This window comes from Zonotrichia albicollis, chromosome 6, assembly GCF_047830755.1.
Source record: "Zonotrichia albicollis isolate bZonAlb1 chromosome 6, bZonAlb1.hap1, whole genome shotgun sequence".
Lineage (NCBI taxonomy): Eukaryota > Metazoa > Chordata > Aves > Passeriformes > Passerellidae > Zonotrichia > Zonotrichia albicollis.
In genome coordinates, this window is record NC_133824.1 from 13,955,038 (window position 1) to 13,974,641 (window position 19,604).

The 19,604-nt window shown below is 38.8% G+C and overlaps 1 protein-coding gene across 2 annotated transcripts; it reads left to right on the top strand.

Moving 5' to 3' along the window:
* The first annotated feature begins 1,074 nt into the window (after positions 1 to 1,074).
* Positions 1,075 to 18,059, top strand: DIO2 (iodothyronine deiodinase 2). Of its 2 annotated transcripts, none has more exons than XM_005479741.4 (2): positions 1,075 to 1,964; positions 12,828 to 13,499. In XM_005479741.4, the coding sequence occupies exons 1-2, from the start codon at positions 1,743 to 1,745 to the stop codon at positions 13,398 to 13,400; spliced, it is 795 nt and encodes a 264-aa protein (XP_005479798.2). In that variant the 5' UTR covers positions 1,075 to 1,742; the 3' UTR covers positions 13,401 to 13,499. The 2 variants fall into 2 exon arrangements, with proteins under 2 accessions (XP_005479798.2, XP_014124104.1); XM_014268629.3 differs by having other exon boundaries at positions 1,077 to 1,964; positions 12,828 to 18,059.
* Positions 18,060 to 19,604: the final 1,545 nt, after the last annotated feature.

Sequence of the window (19,604 nt, forward strand, 5' to 3'; positions counted from 1 at the left end):
TTAATGAAGTAAGCTCATACTCCTCATCAAGGATGAGAGTTGACAGAGGGTAGATATCATGCTGGCATCTCTGGGAGTGAAATGTATCCAGGGAGGAGAGCCTAGTAAGCACACAGTGAAGACATCCACTAAACCCCAAACTTATGGATGTCTGCAACAGGAAATTCGTGAAATATTTACCTAAGGGATTTAGAACCAAGCTAAAAAAACCCCAAACAAACTTGTCTACTATAGCTCCCCAAAAAAATCTTGTGAGAAGAGGACTAAGTATTGGACTAAAAAGGTGAAACAAAGAGAAGTGTAAATGAAGAAAAAAACCTTAAGCATGGGGCTGAAGGGGATCCTTGCAGTTGTTAAAATCCAAAGGCTCTGTCAGAGGAAACTTCTATTTTTTTGTTTACAAGCTTTTGACCAAAAGCTAGTTACCCTAATATTAAATAGGAATATTAAAGTCCTTGAAGCTCAGTTGATTTAACATCATTTAAGGTTAAAGCATATATTTTTTTAGGTAGGGAACTTTAGCCTCAAAAACCCAAATCCATAAAAAATTTATTTTCTCTCTTATCTCCTTCTCTTACATATCAGTAGATGAAGTCAGTTATAGGTGTTCACTTATGTTACCAAGAAAACAACAAAAGATAATTATACTGGTACTTCAAGCAGGTGGGAGAAAAATGTTACAGAAATGTGCTCTTTCTTGGGATGCATCAACTCACAAAAGCAAAAAGGACAAAGAAAATAAACCAATCATGAGAAAAAACCTATTGACAACAGAAGTCTCTGTTGCTGTGTCACCTTCCATATCACATGAAAATACTTCTTCCAAAATTTGGAAGTATGTTGTAAGAACATTCAGAAACATATTGAATTTTTTCTTTCTCCTTTTCAAAGCAAAGCAAAGTTCCACCCTTGCTCTCGGTCTCTATTTTTTTCTCCTCTCTCTTAAGGGAAAAAAAAAAAAAGTTTTGAGAATTTCATTTTTTCTATTCACTGCAGCCCTGGCCAAAGTAAAGCCCTCTTTTACATTGACGTCAAGATCTTTACTAAGATTAGGGTTTCATTTCTCTATTGCAGCAATTAGCTAGGGAATGTATAAAAGGCTTCAGGGAAGCAAGCTAGGACTCCAGAGGGGAGAGCACTTTGCACCATAGGCAGATAGCAAAGAGAGAGTGCGAGAGGAGAGGAGGAAGGCAGGAATACAGAGACGCCGAGTGGGAGGGGGGGACGGGGGAGGCTGAGAGGGAAAGAGAGGGAGGGAAGCAGGGAGGAAGGAACAGAAAGTTTATGTACATAAACCTTTTTTTTTTAAGCATTGTTGCACCTAGTAGCTAGCTTTACTGACACAGAAATGAGAGGTCTGCTCAGTGCTTAAATATCCGAGAAACAATGGGATAGTGCAGGAAAGTTAACAATTAACAGTCTCAGCTTAAATTTTGTAACTGCAGGGAACTGGAAAAACAGCTGCCTCTCTCTTCAGCAAAATCAGGTCTCCTGGTTAAGAGAAGAATTTTTGTTAACATCTAAATTTCTGAAAAATAAGCAGCTTGCAGTTGAATGAATACCGTGCAGCTATGGTTTTAACCAGCCTGCTCATACTTAACTATCTCTGCTTATTTTAAATAGAGCAGCTGTGAAAGGGGTAATGAGGCTTTTGAAATGCCTTTTGCTTTACTCTTTTAAATGAGGGTACAGAGCAATAAAGCCAGCTGAAGGTATCCGGCTGAGGAGAAGCAGCGAGGAAGATGGGTCTGCTAAGTGTGGATTTGTTGATCACGCTTCAGATCTTGCCGGTGTTTTTCTCCAATTGCCTCTTTCTCGCGCTCTATGACTCTGTGATCCTCCTGAAGCACATGGTGCTGTTCCTGAGCCGCTCCAAGTCCGGGCGCGGTGAGTGGCGGAGGATGCTGACCTCGGAGGGGCTGCGCTGCGTCTGGAACAGCTTCCTCCTGGACGCCTACAAGCAGGTGAGGAGCCCGGGCACGGCTGGGGCCAGCATCCCGCTGGGCAGCGGGGAAGGGAAGGGAACGGTGCGGCTGCGAGCTGTCACCTAGCTCGTGTAAAGTCTGATGGAGAAGTATAAGCTGAAAGGAGCGGTGCTTCTAAGTCGGGGTTAAGGATTCGTGAAATTCTATAGCTGCTGAATCCCTGCGCTAACTCTCTGTGCAGCCTTGGCCATGTCTGTGGGTTTAGGCGTGCCTCAGTTTCCCCAAGAGCATGAATAATAATCTTCATGCTTTTAAAGAATTTCAAGGTCTTCGTTTAAGAGTAATTGTAAAATACTCTAGGTGTTTTCACAGCTGTAGTTTATTATTGCCATGTGAGAGCCTCAGATATTACAAAAAGACTGCATCTTCAGATAGAGCTCTACATAGATGTTAACTGTGTGTAACTAGAGTTGTTTAACCTAGAGTAAAACATAGACATGCACCATTGTCATCACACTGGCATTTTCTATTACTCATATGTTAAACTTTCATATTGAAGAAGGTATCCAAGTAAAACTGTGCACCTTTTTCCTTCAGGAAAGCAGTGACAGAGGGACATGTCAGAGATTAAAAATGAACTTGACTAGCTGTCGGACAGCTGCCTGGTGATTTAAGTTAATAAAGCTAGTAACAGTTATGCAACATGTACTTTTCTTTTCCTTTTAAGATTTCTTACAAACATTACCCAGTGGTACTGCCCAGGTCTCATGAGGTAGCTGGAATTCCCTTTTATAGACTGAAAAGGTGAACCCAAAACCATGAAATTTCTTTCACAGACCACCCAGTTAGTAAGTAGAACTGGATTCAGAGCTCTGTGGCTTTCAAAACAGTGCTTAGTCTGTTAATTTGTTGTCTTATTTAGACCATCTAGTTTAACATACTCCATGTGATGTCACGGGAGTCCTGTCCAAATGATACTCTTCTGAAATATTTCTTTTTGTATTGCCTTCTCCCCAATTTGCTTTCACACCTCTACAATAGCCTTTGTGTTTGCTCTTATCTAAAAATGTGAAGAGCTGGTGATGCTGGTGTTTGCTGGCTTTGTGATATGGAATACCATCTGCTTAGCCTGAAACTCAAGCCATGGGGACATTAATTTTCAGTGTAAGACAAATAGAAATAACTTTAGCTTTTGCCAAATGGGTCAACCTCTTACAGCAACCCAGGAATCATCCAGCTGGCTACCCAAATAAAATAATGCTGAATGAAGCCCACTATTCTCCTAGCCCTTCTAGTCTTTGTTTTTATTCTCTTCATAGACATTAAGTAAGTACATTTTACAGTGGTCTTGTTAAATGGGTCACTGAACACAATTGTTCCCATTTACAGGCAAGGCAAGGCAGGACAGTTAGCACATGGCTTGGTCAAGGCTCCAGTGGAAGTTGGTGGCACAACTCTCCAACAGTCAAGTTCTGAATTCCCATATTTGCAACCTATATGTGGCCTGGGGTCTGGAGAAATTGTGAAGCTGTAGGAAACTTCATATCCATGATATATTTTCAATCTCTTTTTGCTTAAATTGCACACAATTATTTAAAATCAAGATATTGCATGCCTTTCTGTAGTCTCCAAAGTCATGCTTTGCCTTTCTTTCCGTATCATGATGTTAACCATGGGAGTGACAGGTATGGTGACTCTGCTATTTTTGGTGTTGGCAGTGAAACTCATACCTTGAACTTTGGTAATTTTATTCTCTCCCTTATCAGGATTAAATCACCTGGCTTGTTCAGGTCGATCAGGCCATAAGGTTCCAAGAATAAACTCTGTGCCTCAATGAACTCAGCAGAAAAATGCATATAAACACAACCAAATGTTATCACCTTGTTCCAAAAAGAGGGAAAAGTCCATTCATAGCAGCTATTCTTAAGAGAAAATGAATTGACCAACAATTCATGGAAAGACTGTTTTGCTTAATAAAATTATGGGTCATAAGGACAGAATATCATTGGAAACTCTTGATTGTCACAGAAAGATAGTTAAGTATAATAAGCAAATTGTAAAGGGGACAAAGTAAACTGAGGAGAAATATTGGAAGAAGATTCATTACCTCCACAATATATGAGAAGCTTTTGCTGCTTCTGTAAGGAAGAAATAAGAAAAAAAGTCTCATCTGAAAGTTGTGCTAGTAGATTTGAAAAAGATTGAAACATATCCTGCTCTGTAACACATTTTAAAAAGCATGAGAAAGAGTGAAATATATCAAAGAATGTCCTACCAGGCAAATTTTTCCTTAAATCACCCTTTTCTAAATCATGAATAGAATTACCCTGTTGTGATATCTTACTCTGAGACAATAAGTGAGAAATTAAAATGTTATGGAATCAGGGTACTATATAGCATGGCAAAACATAGCTGATAACATACCCATGATTGCTTGCTGCTCCAATTTACCAGCTGAAGCCAGGTATTAGTAAATTACTTTAAAAAGTACTTAAACTCATTCCACTGAGCAGTAATTATGAGAAAAATCACCATTTTTCATGTAGAATAACAGAATAGCAGATGTCTGAGATAACCAGAGCCAGACTGCCAGTTAGCAGGAGACTAGATCAAAGAAGCAACTCTACTCAGTTTTACTGTGTTTTGTGTCACTTACACAGAAGTCTTCCTGAGTACATTTCATTGAGTTTTCCACAAAATTACTTTTACTTGTAGAATTTCTATTCAAAGAAAAATTTATGGGAAGCTATTCCAGAAAAACACTGTAGGTAGACACTACATTCTGAATTAAGGTAAACTTATTATAAGAAAGTACCTTTGCCTCAAAAGCATGTGTTGTCCAAGAATTCTTTTTTTTTCAAGGTTATTGTGTAGAAGATATGATCTTGTAATGGTTAGGGTATATTTCAAGGAAGCTATTCTGATTTATTTTCTTATTGTCTAGAAAACCTTATTAATATCTCATCCAAATGTCAACTTTTTTTGGCTTTTTGTTGTTATTAAGTATTATTGCACAAGACTTCTTGGTGAGGGCAATTATTTCATAGGCAGGATTACCTAGCAGCAGTTGAAGATTTTAACATCATCAGTGGGAAAACAATGCAAAGGTTGTTGTATTGTATGTAGAGTATATTCAGTGTTCTTTTCTATTGGAACATTCTATATAACTGGTTTTCTCCACATTTTAAAGTCCTACTGGCATCAAAAGAATTGGTTCTTTTTGTTTCTTTTGATTTTTAATGTAAATGTTACTAATGAATAACATATTTCTTTTTACTTCCTTAGCCCTGAGTTCAATATCTGTCAGACTCAGTGTTGATATTGTCTGCACTGCACCAGCTTGGTGATTTATAGACCATCCTCCTATTATTTTCCAAGAGGCAAGTGTGTCTTACATTACAAGGGAGTGTTTAGGACCAAACTAATCATCATAACAGAGATAAACAGAGGTCGTAGTCAAGTTAGATTAACTTTCTGTAATTGAAAGAGTGCAAATGTTTTAAATATTACTTTTCTATATATATGTGTGTGTGGGTATTTACAATTTCATATGTTTGCCTGTATAAAGATCTATATATACACCTTTTTGTCTCTATATATGTACATACATATATGTATAAAGAGGCAAAAGTACACATATGTAAGTATACATTTCCAGGAGTCAGTCCCTCTCATGTCTCCCTATGTGAATACACATATATATGTGTGTCTGTACACATACATACAGATATGAATGCAGCCAGGGCTATTGATGAGAGAGAAAAACCAAGACCTTTTGGGAGGGTGTTAGTGTAACCATGATTTACATAGGCCATTTCTACAAATGCCAGGGAGCTATTTGTTCCAGCTTAAAGCATGTATACTGAATGTATCACACATCTGCAAAAATCCAAAGAAAAAGCTGGAGAAGTTTTTAAAAAAAAAATTTAAAAGCATTTTTTACCTGCTAAGTTCTGTGCCTTATTTAGTAGTGGGATGAATCTGTTTTCTAAGATACCAAAGGTGAGAAATTGTTATCTTAAAATGCTTTTAAAATAGGTTAAGAAGTGGTCATACCCATTAGGGATGCTCAGTGGTGAGCCCTTCTGCTGGGAGCTTTTCCAGTGCCAGATATGAGCTCCGTGTTTCAGCAAGGCAGAGCTATCATTCATGGTCTCCAGTAGAAGGCTTTAATGCTATCCTTGAGGAAATCATCTCTCTTCTCCACCTCAGTGTAGAGTAGCTGTAGGGAAGACCTTAATGGCCTTTCCCTGCAGCAGCCCAGTATTCAGGAATGCTGTGGTGTGCCTATGGGGGCAACGTGCACATGCACACGCACAGCGATGTGTGTACTGTGCGTCATGGGCCTCAGAGGGATGCTGGTATCTCAGTGATGGGTGGTGGTGGGTGTGTGTGTACTTGTACAGATTTTACTGTCTCTAGAATGGGCCAGCAGCAAGCTCTGGCATGACGGTCCCAGCGCAGGGAACGGCTGGCACAGGATCCCAGGCTCATGGCGTGGACCCAGCTCTGGATGTAGCAGCAAGTAGAGTGGTTCAGTAAACACCCAGTGAGATTTTCCTGGGTTTTCACACAGGCAGTTAAATTACCTTTGGCTGCTTTTTCCTGCCTGGTAGGTAGATGATCTAAAATAAATCAGAATGCAAAGCAAAACAGTCCCAAACCTTACATGTTAAATGCATGCTGAGCCATCAGCATCATCGCAAAGATATATGTGAAAGTAATATAAAAGCATGGTCCTCTACCTGTTCTTCAGCTGTCCAGTAATTCTTTGCTTTTTGGGGAAATGTTTTAAAGGTTGAAACAAAGACACAAAGTTAATACTTACTATTTGTATTTATTTTGTCTGGCAAGGTAAGGGTCTCTCTCCCTGCATTTGACAGTGATAAAGCGAATCTGCGGAAAAAAAGTCTGTTATATAATTTCAGAGTTTAGAACTAGACATTGTGTGGTATTAAAATATTTTATTGGTTTTACAAAGTTCAACTTTAGCAGAATTGTTTTCATTGACATTTGCAAATGAAAACAATCTTGAAAGAAGTGAGAAAAACAAAACTGAACCAAACTACAATTAAAATTTCTTCTGCAAAGATGGGAATGTAAATTCAACAGGATTTGGTCTTGAAATTATAATTATTATTAAAAGTTTCTCATTATTACTAATATATAATCATGTTTGTTGCAGTTGTGTGTGAGGACCAACTTAGGCCAGGGGCCCATTGTACTAGGCAGTGTCCCAACAAGAGGAGCAGACAGTTGGTCCCATGGAACTTAAGAGTTCAAACATTCAAAACAGACAAAGAGTAGGAAAAGGAATATGAGGACTTTTATCCCACATGGGCTCTTATCCCATTTCGTTTTCAGATCTAAATTCAGTTCTTCCACATCTCTTTGCACTGTTCCATTTTCACCCTTATGTGTGAAAAAATGACTGTAAGGAGTGCTAGCCTTGTTGTCAAAGCTCTGTGAAAACCCCTTTTTGCTGTGATAGACACAAAAATAGCTAGTGGGCACTATTCAAGAGGACCATACACGGTTCTTGAGTGCTGGCTCTACCTTTCTGTCAAAACCACCACTGTGTATTCATACTCATAAAGCTGAGTAAACAAAAAAAGGTAAAAAACTATCATCCAAATTAATATCAAATTCCCTTCACATGCTGAGTAACAAAATCTGGTGAAGGCCTCTGTCACATGAAGTCAGATCCTTGTGGCCACGGTGTAGTTGGCCATGCTCTCATCTTGAGGGAAACACAAAGCCCTTAAGAAGCTTGCTCTTGGCTCCTCAATCACAGCAACTAAAATTAACTGTGAGAGCACAAGGCAAAAGGCTCCTTTATGCTTTCCTTGTGCTATGCATACTCATTTGTGGGACTGGTGGCTTTTAAATGGAGAGAGCAGCATTTGACTAGTTATTTTTATCTGGACTGTGCCTGGTTTGTTTGCCTCCCACTTCTCTTCGTCAGCTCCATGTACCTGGTCCTAAATAAAAGACTCTGGGAAAGCCTGAGCCATTTCTGGTCTCTGCTCTCCAATTCGAGTAATTCAAGTTGCCACCTTCCCAAGACAAATGTCGAACTTCTGCACCCCTACTCTACTCCAAACAAGGGTCTTCTGTGATTTTGCAAACTGCACAACTCTGGGTCATGAAATAAGGAAAACAAAACTAATAGTTTGTAGAGTTTGCCAGCCAAAGTCAAATTATGATTTGGATGAAGCTATACCTAGCTGAATGGGATCAAATCAAAACAGAGAATTTAAAAAAAAATGCTAAAGGCTGCAGGCATTCAGTTCATTACCAATCATTGTACTCTAGTCCCAAACACAACATGTCCATATTCAAATGACTAATATCATAAACTGTTAACTGTCTGGCAGCACCTATTTTTTTTAGGGGGTTGACACAACCTGATGAGTCTGCCAAACTGTATGAAAATTCCTGATGCATGGAATTTAAGCTGTATTCTGGTGCACAGGATCCCAGGATGGTTATGCTGAAGTTGATAAAAGCAAAACAGGTAAAAAGAAAAGGCAAATGAGGAGACAGTGTTTTGTCTGTGGGGCTTTACCTAGTTTTTATGGAAAATGTACCACAAATTTAGCAGTATGTGCTATTTCTAGCCTGCAGTTTATGAATAGGGCTTTCTCTCCTGCTCCTAAGTCTCCTTCATTTTGCAGGCTGTGTGCTAAAACATCAGCAATCTTGTTTCCTTTTCACTTTGCATGCAGACTGAGAACAGACTGTCAGGCAAACACAAAATTCTCACAAACGATGCGAGTCACTGCTTTGGTGTAGCCGCCTGCCCCTGCTGATGGCAGGGCTGGCTCGGGCAGATTTGGTTGGCCTACCTTGCGTGTCCCAAGCAGGCTGTGTGGGAGGGGATGCTGTGTGCTGCTCGGTTGCTTCCTCATTCAGAAGGCTGGCACCAAATGGCCAAATATTCACGCACAAAAGTACGTGATTATGGAAATGCTGGATTGCGTGTGAGGGGAATTCTGCTGGTTTGTTTCTCAGAATTTATATTTTGCCTGCCTTTGTGTAGGATTTCAAAAGCAGTTTGGCTGAATACATGAGTGTTTTTGTTTGTTTTCTCATTGCGTTGATTTTCTTTTCCAAGAGCTATTTTTTCTTTCAATAAATAACAACAAAGAAGATGGCCAAGGCCTACAATGCAGATGATCAGCAAGGATGATATTGTCATCCTGTGTCAATCGGTTCAGGGTCTGGTGAAATAAACAGTCCCTTGGGAACGTCAGTGCTTCATCAAGACCAATTAGTGGATCTGCCGCTGCTGCTCATGTTTAAGCATTAACGACTGGGCAGGGCTGCTTTTTGGAGTGCCTGACACTGGCATGGAACAAGGCACCGACCTAATTACTTCTCTACAAGAGCAGAAAATGCCTCATGAATGCCTGCTTGGCAAGGATGTCTCATTAAGGGGAAAAACCAAACACAAGCACTCCTAGAAACAAAAATTAAAATTATAGGTAACCTGCGGCCATGAGACTTCCTTCATGGCTATGGGAAATGAAGAGGAACTGCTGTAAGGTGATGTATAGGTGGATAAAGGCTTCTTTGTACTTTATTTCCTAACTCCATCTATTTTTATAGTCCATAAGGAGTATGAGAGGCAGAATGCAAACTTGCATTGTTGAAGAACAGAAAATATATTGCCATCTTTGGTAGCAATTTTAAATAGGGCTTGAAGGGCATTCCCATGTTGGTGTCTATTGGAAGTTGTTTTATTAGTCTATTTCTTCAGGGTTTGCAAACTGGCCTAGGAAATTAAAGGGTTTGCTAGACCTGAGTGAGGAATTGGTAATGAGGAGCTTATGATATATAGCCTCTCTTTCTACTTAAAATGATCAAGAAGCAAACTGTGGTTTCCCAGTTCAAGAGTGGTGGCTAGATATTTTCAGTCATGATATTTTGTTAAAATAAAGCTGAGGAGTAAGTAGAAACAACTGTTCAGATGTTTCTTTGGTCCTCAGCAGCTCTGATCCTTCCTGAATTATAGGTGCTTCTTTTTACCTTTCTTTTTCTTCTCCTCTGAAGAGTGAGAGCAAATACAACAAATTAGGTGTGTTGTTTAATTGTGACTTGTGAGAAAAATTACATGTCATTACTTCTTTTCTTTGACTGGATGAGAAAACACTCTTAAATACTGAAGCCCACTATTTATACAGGGGGTTGGGTGAAGCACAGATACCTTACACTTCAGGCTTTGCCAAAAAGTTACATTTTCAGCAAGATATCTCTGAAAAAGTGTGTATGGTAGTTCAGGAACAGTTAAGCTTTCTAGGTGAAGAGGGATCTAGTGTTTGTGTAGATATGCATGTGTTGTGTTTCTTGAGATGTCCCTTCTTTTGGTAGCCACCAATTTATCACAAATTGCTGAATTGTATAGTTGGCCTCTGAATTGAATGCAGCTCTCGGGGTGATTATATGGGTGCCACATGATCTTGACCTGTGTATTTCTTTGTTCAAGTGCAGTCTTTTACCTCACTCCTGCTTTATCTAGCTTACGCCACAGAATGGCAGAGAGAAATTATCAACAGTTGAACAGAAGACTACGTGCTAAGGTGCAGGTAGCCTTAATGCTACTTCTTAGATGCAAGAGCCTGAGTCTCTGAGCCTGCCTCTCCAGACAGATCATTTCTTCTCAGAAATTGGGATATAATTATTTTCTTTCTTGAGTTCAGTGGATAGTACACTCATACATCAGGTCCTAAACTCAGCTGTTTCAAGCTGTTTTCAAAGGCAAAGCACAAAGCTTTTTTTAAACTATTACCAGTGCTCTAGTAGAGAGGAATGCTGCAGATGGAGGTTTACAGGGATGGAGCCAAAAGTAGCTTTGCTTTTCCAGAGCATCCTTGTTTCTCTTGACTGTGCTGCAGCTGCATATCCTCTGCTTCCAGTGGCATCACATACTTGGCCTGGTGAGATTTGTGGGTCTCAGGTCATCTTTTCTTCTGTGGTTCTCTTCATTGCTGATCTCAGAGTGAGAATGGTGGCATGGTTGTGTTTCAATTTGCCCTATCAAAAGGAGTGAAAATAATGCACCTAATCACATGCTGTGAGATATTTTCATATAGCTGTAAAGTCTGGAAGCATTAATGATTGTGCCTTACAAACTTTTCTTCGATTAGACTCTTGCTTCTGTTGTTTTTCTGATGAAATAGTGCAGAGCCATGACTAACTGCAGTTTGTTCAAGATAGTCAGGTTTCTGAGAGAGAAATGGAGGATCCAGTATCAGCAACCTACTTGCCTTTGGATCTGTGTTCAGCAGCAACTGCATGAGTTCAGTATTCAGCTGTCCACTCAGCTTCTTACTTCATCTGACTCCTATACTGCATCTGATACCCTATAATGCAATCTAAAATAGAAGTGCACCAAAAATCAGTTATTTATTCAGTCTTTACACAGTTCTCATCTGTAGACTTTAATTGCAGTGTAGCTTCAGAAATAAATACATAAAATGTTAAAGACTTTGGCCCTGTGTGTTTCCTTCAAAGAAACAATTCTGAACTTAATCAAATAGTCAGTGGGCAGAGAAAGAGTCAGGAAAACACAAAAGGATCATTGCATTGCTGTACTAGAGGCTGATGTCAAAGACAGAGACATAGGAATTTCTGAGGCAGAGCTCATTAGAAATTAATTGCATTATGCAATAATGTTTAGTGGTTGTATAGTAGTTATCAGCTAAGGATCTTGGAGACCTCTGCAGGCTCCACCTTATTCTGTGATCCCCTCCTGTGAGTTGCTTTTATTCTGTCTTTTGTTCTATAGACATGCAAACAGAAATGGTCAGGCAAAATGACCTTTCCACTACTGCCTGTTGGGTTTGAGTTAGATCTGAAGTTGGAGCTGAGAACAGTTAATTTTCACCTCATCCTCCTTCAGCCATGATATAAACTTTCCCTTTTTCCTGCTGTTTTTCCCCCCAGTCATCTTGTACAGAAACATTGCAGTAGAAGGAAATGTGTCACTCAATCACCGATGAAATTACCGCAAAGGGGTTAGAAGAAATTTTAGAGAGCACAATCTCGAATGATTCACTGTCAAAGCAGCGTATATATTAAGTGGGCATTTGCAGAGATCTCTTGTGTTTGGTACTCTTGAGTATTTTCATTCTTGGACTGCAGGATGAAAGAGGATACACTAAGCTGCAAATCTCTCAAAATTGAGAGGCACTCTTTGTGTTCTGAAAATCAGGAGTATAATGCAGAATGATTTTTGTGAATTGGAAAAATGGCTTGAACTGCAGGCTGTGGGCTGAAAAGGGACCCGGGCTTTATAACACCTTACTAGCTAATCTCTAATCAACAGGCTACTCTTTTTTCAAAACAATCATGGTGTCTCATAAAAGGCAAACATCTAAAATATATAAACAGGTGTAGTCTGTGAGCTACTTCATTATACAAAGCAGTTGTCTGATTATACTGAAAATTAGTGAAAACACTGTTGAAGTTTTGAATAGTGAACTTCAAGGAAGATGTGAACCAAGAGGAGAGAACTCATGGAGAATGACAGTGGAAAAAATCCTAGGTATCACAGAGGAAAGTTAGAAGAAATTTGAGGTAGTCTGTCTGAAAGGAAATACAAGTCTCCAAATACGTAAGGGTGGACAGGACCAAGTATGTAGTGGACAGAACAAACCTCTTATTAAATTTTCTAACATTAATGAAGTAGCATATTTGTCAGAAATGCCGCATTTTCATGAACGAGTGCAGGTGGACAAGATGACTGTTTTGGAGCTGCTGCTTTTGATGATTTTCTCTGCCCCCATGTGACTCATTAGGTGTACTCTGAACACGTGATCGTTTGAAGAGAGTAGTCATAAGGATACTGCACAAGCAAGTCACACTAACTTGCCATGTTTTAATTTGTTCTGCCATCAGGTCAAACTGGGAGGAGAAGCCCCAAACTCCAGTGTAATCCACATAGCCAAGGGCGGTGACAACAGCAGTGGCAGCTGGAAGAATGTTGGTGGCAAGTGTGGAACCAAATGCCACCTTCTGGACTTCGCCAACTCAGAGCGGCCACTGGTGGTCAACTTTGGCTCAGCTACCTGACCCCCGTTCACAAGCCAGCTGTCAGCCTTCAGCAAGCTGGTGGAGGAGTTCTCTGGTGTGGCTGACTTTCTGTTGGTCTACATCGATGAAGCTCACCCATCAGATGGCTGGGCTGCGCCTGGAATCTCTCCCTCTTCATTTGAAGTTAAGAAACACAAAAGCCAGGAAGAGAGATGTGCAGCTGCTCACCAGCTCCTAGAGCACTTTTCCTTGCCACCTCAGTGCCAAGTGGTGGCTGACTGCATGGACAACAATGCCAATGTGGCCTACGGGGTTTCATTTGAGCGAGTATGCATTGTGCAGAGACAAAAAATTGCCTACCTGGGGGGCAAAGGCCCCTTTTTCTACAACCTTCAAGAGGTCCGGCTTTGGCTGGAGCAAAACTCCAGCAAAAGATGAAATCCATTCTCCACAGGAGTTAGGTCAACTGGTGTGTCCCTTTAAGGTGATGCAAAAGGGAAAAAAAAAAGAAAACATGCTAGTTTGAATGAAATCTTTCAGGTGATTGCAGGAGAACACATTTGATAGCAATGTCAAGTGAATGTTAACTAGGAAAAGAAAATACAACAAAAATCTAGCTCCACAGTAACATTGTCAAGTGAAAAAAAATCGCACTTCTGCTCTTGCTATGGGACAGAAGAGGTGAACAGGCTTCTCCAAAAAGGTGCTGCTGGCAAGCAGGTAGGGTGGTTAGGTAAGGCCTGTTTCCCAGAAGCCCCAGTCCTGGGGTGAGGCACAGAAAGCATTTCTGCTTGGAAGGCATTCCATGGAAAGGCAATGCTGTACATTTCATCAGAAACGCTTCTTTACCCCCTGTGGCCAATGCAAGGAGCCGGAGAGGAGCAGGGGTTTTGCAATTGCTTTGCATACAAATGCAGTGCAGTGCGGCGATTTTCCTATCTTGGTAGAACATTTATTGTTCAGAGACTGCAGGAGCCACATGCAGACTGGCACAGGCAGACTGGCTGCTCAGAGCAAGATGAACCTTTGTCTGCTGGTATTTGTGCTCTCTGTGGACACCTCTGCACAGCATATTAACTATGTAATTCTACCTTACATGTTTGTATCCAGTGTGCAGGCCTGTGCCTGCTGAGAAAGGTGTTAAAATCTATGGAGTTGGACCAAAAAGACAAAGGTGATCAAATAAGCCCACTACCATCTGAAAACTGAAATACCTGGAGTAATTATAACACAACATTGAGAATCATCTAGAGCATGCATCATGAGACAAAACTCAGCTGATGCCAACCAAACCTTTGGTTCTGAGAGTTGATAACACACATTTATCAATGTTCTTTGGTTCTCATCTCTGTTTCTTTACCCACCTCCACCTCTTTATGTCTAGCAATAGGGTTAAGGTAATTTCACTTTTAGCTTTTAAAAAAATAACTTATTTCTCTCTCTCTCTTTTTTTTTTTTTTTTTTTTTTTTTAATGTGACCTTGCAGGTATATTTTGGGGACAGGAGAACTTATGCACAATTTTACCTCATTGGAATGGAAACCTATTCTGTCATTTACCCTGTTAAATGTAGTCATGCTGCCTTTTACTGCCTTAGATACCTGAACCTTGTTTATATCTATGTTAATCTGAAAGTTAAGCTGTTTGCAGCCTTAGAATTGATTGGCTGCAGTTCTGCTATTGGATGAGCTGATAGTCTATTTTGCTCATGTTCTTGAAAACCTTCCCAGAAGAGAAACAGGGAGGACAAACAGTTTGAATTAATGTAAGTGTAGAAGATGGCAGAATTTTCATATGAATTCATATGATTGTGTTGTCCGAAGAGATACTGTGAACTTAGAGTACACATTAAGTTTAGGTATTTCTAAAACTAAAATTATTTAATCAAACCTGATGAAGAGGCAGATTTACAAGAGCTAACCTATTAGAGATGATAAATGAAAACCCATATGGAGATGGACTATCTAAGTTTTCTCTCATCTTTGGCAGAAACATGAAACAGATAAACAGAAAAAGTGGCAAAAATCAAATTAGTTCTTAATTTCTCATCCTGCCCAGCATCAGGAATATGATGTGTTGATGCTGATATAGGAAAGAATGGAAAATACATAAGTGTGTTAATTTTCACAATGCCCATTAATATTGTGTATTTCCTCTAGATTGGCTGTTGGTCAACTTAGCCAATGTAGGAGGAATTCGGAAATGTGTTTTCAAGCACAGATCTGAAATAATGACAGTAACATGGGTAATTTCTCCCGTACTCAGGTTCATACTTCCCATTCTTCTCACATTTTCCTCCACACTGTCAGACATAGATACACGTGCACTTACACAGCTGGTAATGTGAATTGGAGAAGGGTGTAAAGCATAGTTGTCAAATCTAGTGAGCCCCACTTCTCAGAAGGCCTGTGTCTCTCCGTGTGTGCATTTATATATGCAGCCACATGTATATAACACATTTTTATGTTTGTGTATATATGTGTGTGTGCACATAAAGATGATGTCTAAGACCACTAATAATCATTATCCTGTCCTACCGTTCATTAATGTGACTGTAAATCATTGCTCAATGCAGAAGACTGTTACAGATCCTCATGACTAATTGGGATATATAACCGAATTTTAAAAACTTGTTATCATAGAAACAGTAACATAGCCAAACTTCATGGTTTATTTAATCCAGTGTCTTACCTCTGACTGTATCAGATGCTTCAGGGGAAGGTGCAATAATTTTTAACTTAGAGAATTTTTATTAGCTTCAGCCCATATTGGTTTTGCCTCGTCTGAAGTGACTGTTGATGTCTCATCACCCCTCATGAGTGGCTGTTTCTGGGTATAAAAATTTAAATATTTTGTGAGGTGGAGATTGATAAAATTAAAAAAAATATCTCTTTTACATTCAAAGAAAACCAAATGAAAACAGATTTTTTTTCTTTCATATTTAAATAGGCTGCTTTTCAATGACATTCTCATCTCTTGCTGTTATATGCTAAACCACTAAACATAAGCGATCCCAATTTTTCTTCTGTATGTTCATCATTATATAATCTATACAGAAATTTGCATACTTTTTGTTTGTTTAAGACAAACAATAACTCATATTCTTATACAGATTCATACTCTTTCCTTGTCTCTGAATCTCTTCTGGTTTTGCTACATTGTCCTTTTACTCAGGTGAGTAAAGATGTAGACATTAATCCAAGTGAAAATCTGTATTGACATACCCAGCACAGCATCTTTTCCTTATTATATCCTATTCTTCAGTCAGCTGAAACTTTTCTAATGCACGGCAACTCCATAGCCATTGTAAAAGTTACACTAGTAAGTCTTTTCTTCTTTTCCTCATTATACTGTTGAAGTCGGAACTGTTTATATGGGAAATGCTAGCCAAATGTTTAACACAGCTGTTGAAACATACCTTTAGTTCAGAGGAAAGAGTCGGAATTAGTAATTCAGTTTGTTAATACCCATTTGCATATCTAAAGTTACAATTATTTTTCAAGTCCATTCTCTCCTTTTTCCATTATTTTGTTTTGTAATTCATAGATGCCTCTTCATCACATAGTATACAGGAATTATAAAATTGGCTTCTGTAAATGGGAAAAACACATTGATTTTCCAGAAACAAAAATACACAATAACTTCATTTTTTATTGGTAACATGTATGACTGTGTTGCCTAAAATTTAAAGATATTCCAGCTTCACTGATTATCAAGGCAGGAATTCATTTTGCAAAATCTTGGCTTTCCCCAGAATCTTCTGGTCAGAAAGCAGGGCTTTCTTCAAAGTGAAAAGGGCATAAAGGAAAAAAATGGAAAGGTATTTTCTAGGAGGCTGACAGAAACCTAATGTCTTTTTTTTTTTTTTTTTTTTTTTTTTACAAAATTAACACATTGTATTGAAAAGGTTTAAATGAAACGTCATCCCCAATAGATAACAAAAGTGGCCTTATGTCACATACCCAAAATTATTGTAACAGTTGCTTTGGGTCCAGGTAGAGATTTTACTACTTTGCTAGCCTTGTCTAGTCTGCTGTGAGACTGGCTTTGCTTCTGTCTCATTCTCACTGTGTCAGGGCACTGTACCATATTACTTGAGGTGCTCCAGTGTGACATCCATGTTGAGCAACAGCTCTGAAAGCATTCTGGAAGGCTACTGTATATAATAGAGACCCCAAAACTGTGTCTCAACATTAGTATGGGAAACTTGCAGCATTTTTCATTTTGAGTAACATAAAGCAATTCTGGTCTATCATTCTACATTGTTCTGCGCTTAGCATCTGTATTTAGCACTGTATAAAAGGAATGTAAAACATTTTGTGCAGATGAGGAACTATAGCATTTTGCTCTTTCCTTGTGTAGACAATGACATTAATTTAAGGCAGCAGGAAAACATGCCCCATGTCTATTAAAAATAAGAAAATATATATGAAATATGTTGTTGAACATCTTTCTGAACACTCTGAAAAACAAAATGCAGTGATTTTTAGGAAGGTGATCTTGGTGGGGAAACCTACAATAATTCTCAAAAAGGTATTTGTGCTATGCATCCAGGTGTGTGCGGAGGGAAGTTATGTTTCTGCATGTGTAAAAGTGGCTTTTCTGTGATGTGGAGTATAGATTTAAGAGTTTTTAAGACTTTCATTCAGTACTATAACCAAAGCAATAAGAGGAGTCAGGTAGGGAATATTGGCCAGTTTTGTACAACTCGACACCATGTCTGTGACAAATCCGTAATCAGTTGAGCCCAACTTGGAGTCTTCAGCGAAGAGGGATTGGGGTGAGACAGGGGAGGCTTGTGTGCTCATGAAGATGGCTAACAAAAGAGTGATTAACTCAGTTAGCTTTCAGATGCCCTCACACTGGCTTTGCCCTGTGCACCTCAGTGTGGCTGTGTTTGAAAGAGAAGTCTCTTTGGGTCTGTCAATAAGATTGCCGTGGTGTAGGTGCCTGTGTGTACTATGTGTGTGTCATTGTTTAAATGTCAGAAATACACTGCAGGAGAGCCAGCAAAATTTTGTTACAATATGGTGCTCCATGAAATGTGCTTTCTAGATTTGTTTTTCTTGTATTATAATAAATGATAATGGAAAATATACCTCTTCTGTGTTTTATTCTGATTGCTAATACACAATGGAATCTTGACATTTGACCAAGGAAACTTAGACCTGTATTCAATACAAAAGGTGGTGCCACCCTCATTAGATCTTAAGCAACGCAAGTTGCAATAAAAGTTCCTTATAAGTGGTAGAGCTAATTTACTAACTGACTACTCTCAGATTTTAAGAAAGGTAAAGGGGATGGAAACAGCGAACTGCAAGGACAGTAGTTGAGTATGCACAGAATTACCGTGTTAAAAAAAAAGTGCTTGAAGAAAGCTTGCCAATCTGTATACAGCACATGAAACCTAGGCAAATTGGTTATGAATGCATGAGCTATAAATGCCACTCCTATTTCAATGTACAGGCAAAAGATAAAAAAAAACAAATTAAAAACACATCTGAATAGCTGCTACAAGAAAAAAAAATTAAAATGTGCAGCAACTTTTTAACAAACTCACTTTGTATTTTAGAAATTCCCTCTTTTTTGTCATCTTTTGTTACAGTAGGCTTTATAGGACCCTGCATCTAAAAACTGCTTCTGAATATAAGTGAGAAAGAACGCAACAAATGTGCAGAAGGAAGACCATGAAAAAGGTTATATCCTAGTACCCCAAACAGAAATGTTCATTACAGTATACATTATAGCCCTTGATACAAATAAATATCTCCCTCTAGATTATCTAGCTCACATCACAAAAAAAACCTCCAAAAATACTGAAAGGAGAATTTTGAGTTGAGAGAATTTTCCTGTAGTCTGTTGGTTAGTGATTATGACCATTATATCAATTGTTGCTATAAGGAGCTACTCAGTACTCTGGAAGATATAAAAATGCCCTTCAGGTTGTGCTTCTTATTTCACAGCTGTGTAAATCAGATGAAGGCAGATGTTATGAAATAACAGTTTTATTAGAAAATAGGAACATCAATAAATAACTTATTAACAAAAATCAGACTCTGGATACTCCTAATTATGAGAGTATTGTGAGAGTGTTTTATTTGGTTTTTTTCCCCCCTGAAACAGTGATGTCCATGGTAGAAACAAACTAAAAAGGAAACAGATTATATATGGAGCTGTATCTCAAGATGGTTGGCTACTGCTCAAGATCTTATTTTCTAACAGAGGATTTCTGAGATATAAAAAACCCTTCCCAAATATAGTCTTCAAACAAAGGACCCAAATCTTGGTTAAAAACACTGATTACAGACAAGCAAAGTTACTGTATATGCCTGTGTACTTCTAATGTTCATGTTAGGAAATCAATGAGCTTAAATGTGTCCTAGGGGGGTAATGTGAAATGGAAACACATTGAAGGGGCATCCTGTTCAAATCCTTAAAGCCTAAGGATTTTTAAGCCTTTTTATGTGACTTGACTAGAGAAAGAGAATACAATATAGGTCATATATATGAAACATATGAATATAAAAAGTTTTAGTTGTCTCTAAGTGTCTGTTATATAATATTAAAGAAGCAGCAGGCAGGAAAAATGCTCTTTTTAAGTCAGTATTCCCCATGTTTTCAATACGTATGTTTTTGCTTTCTG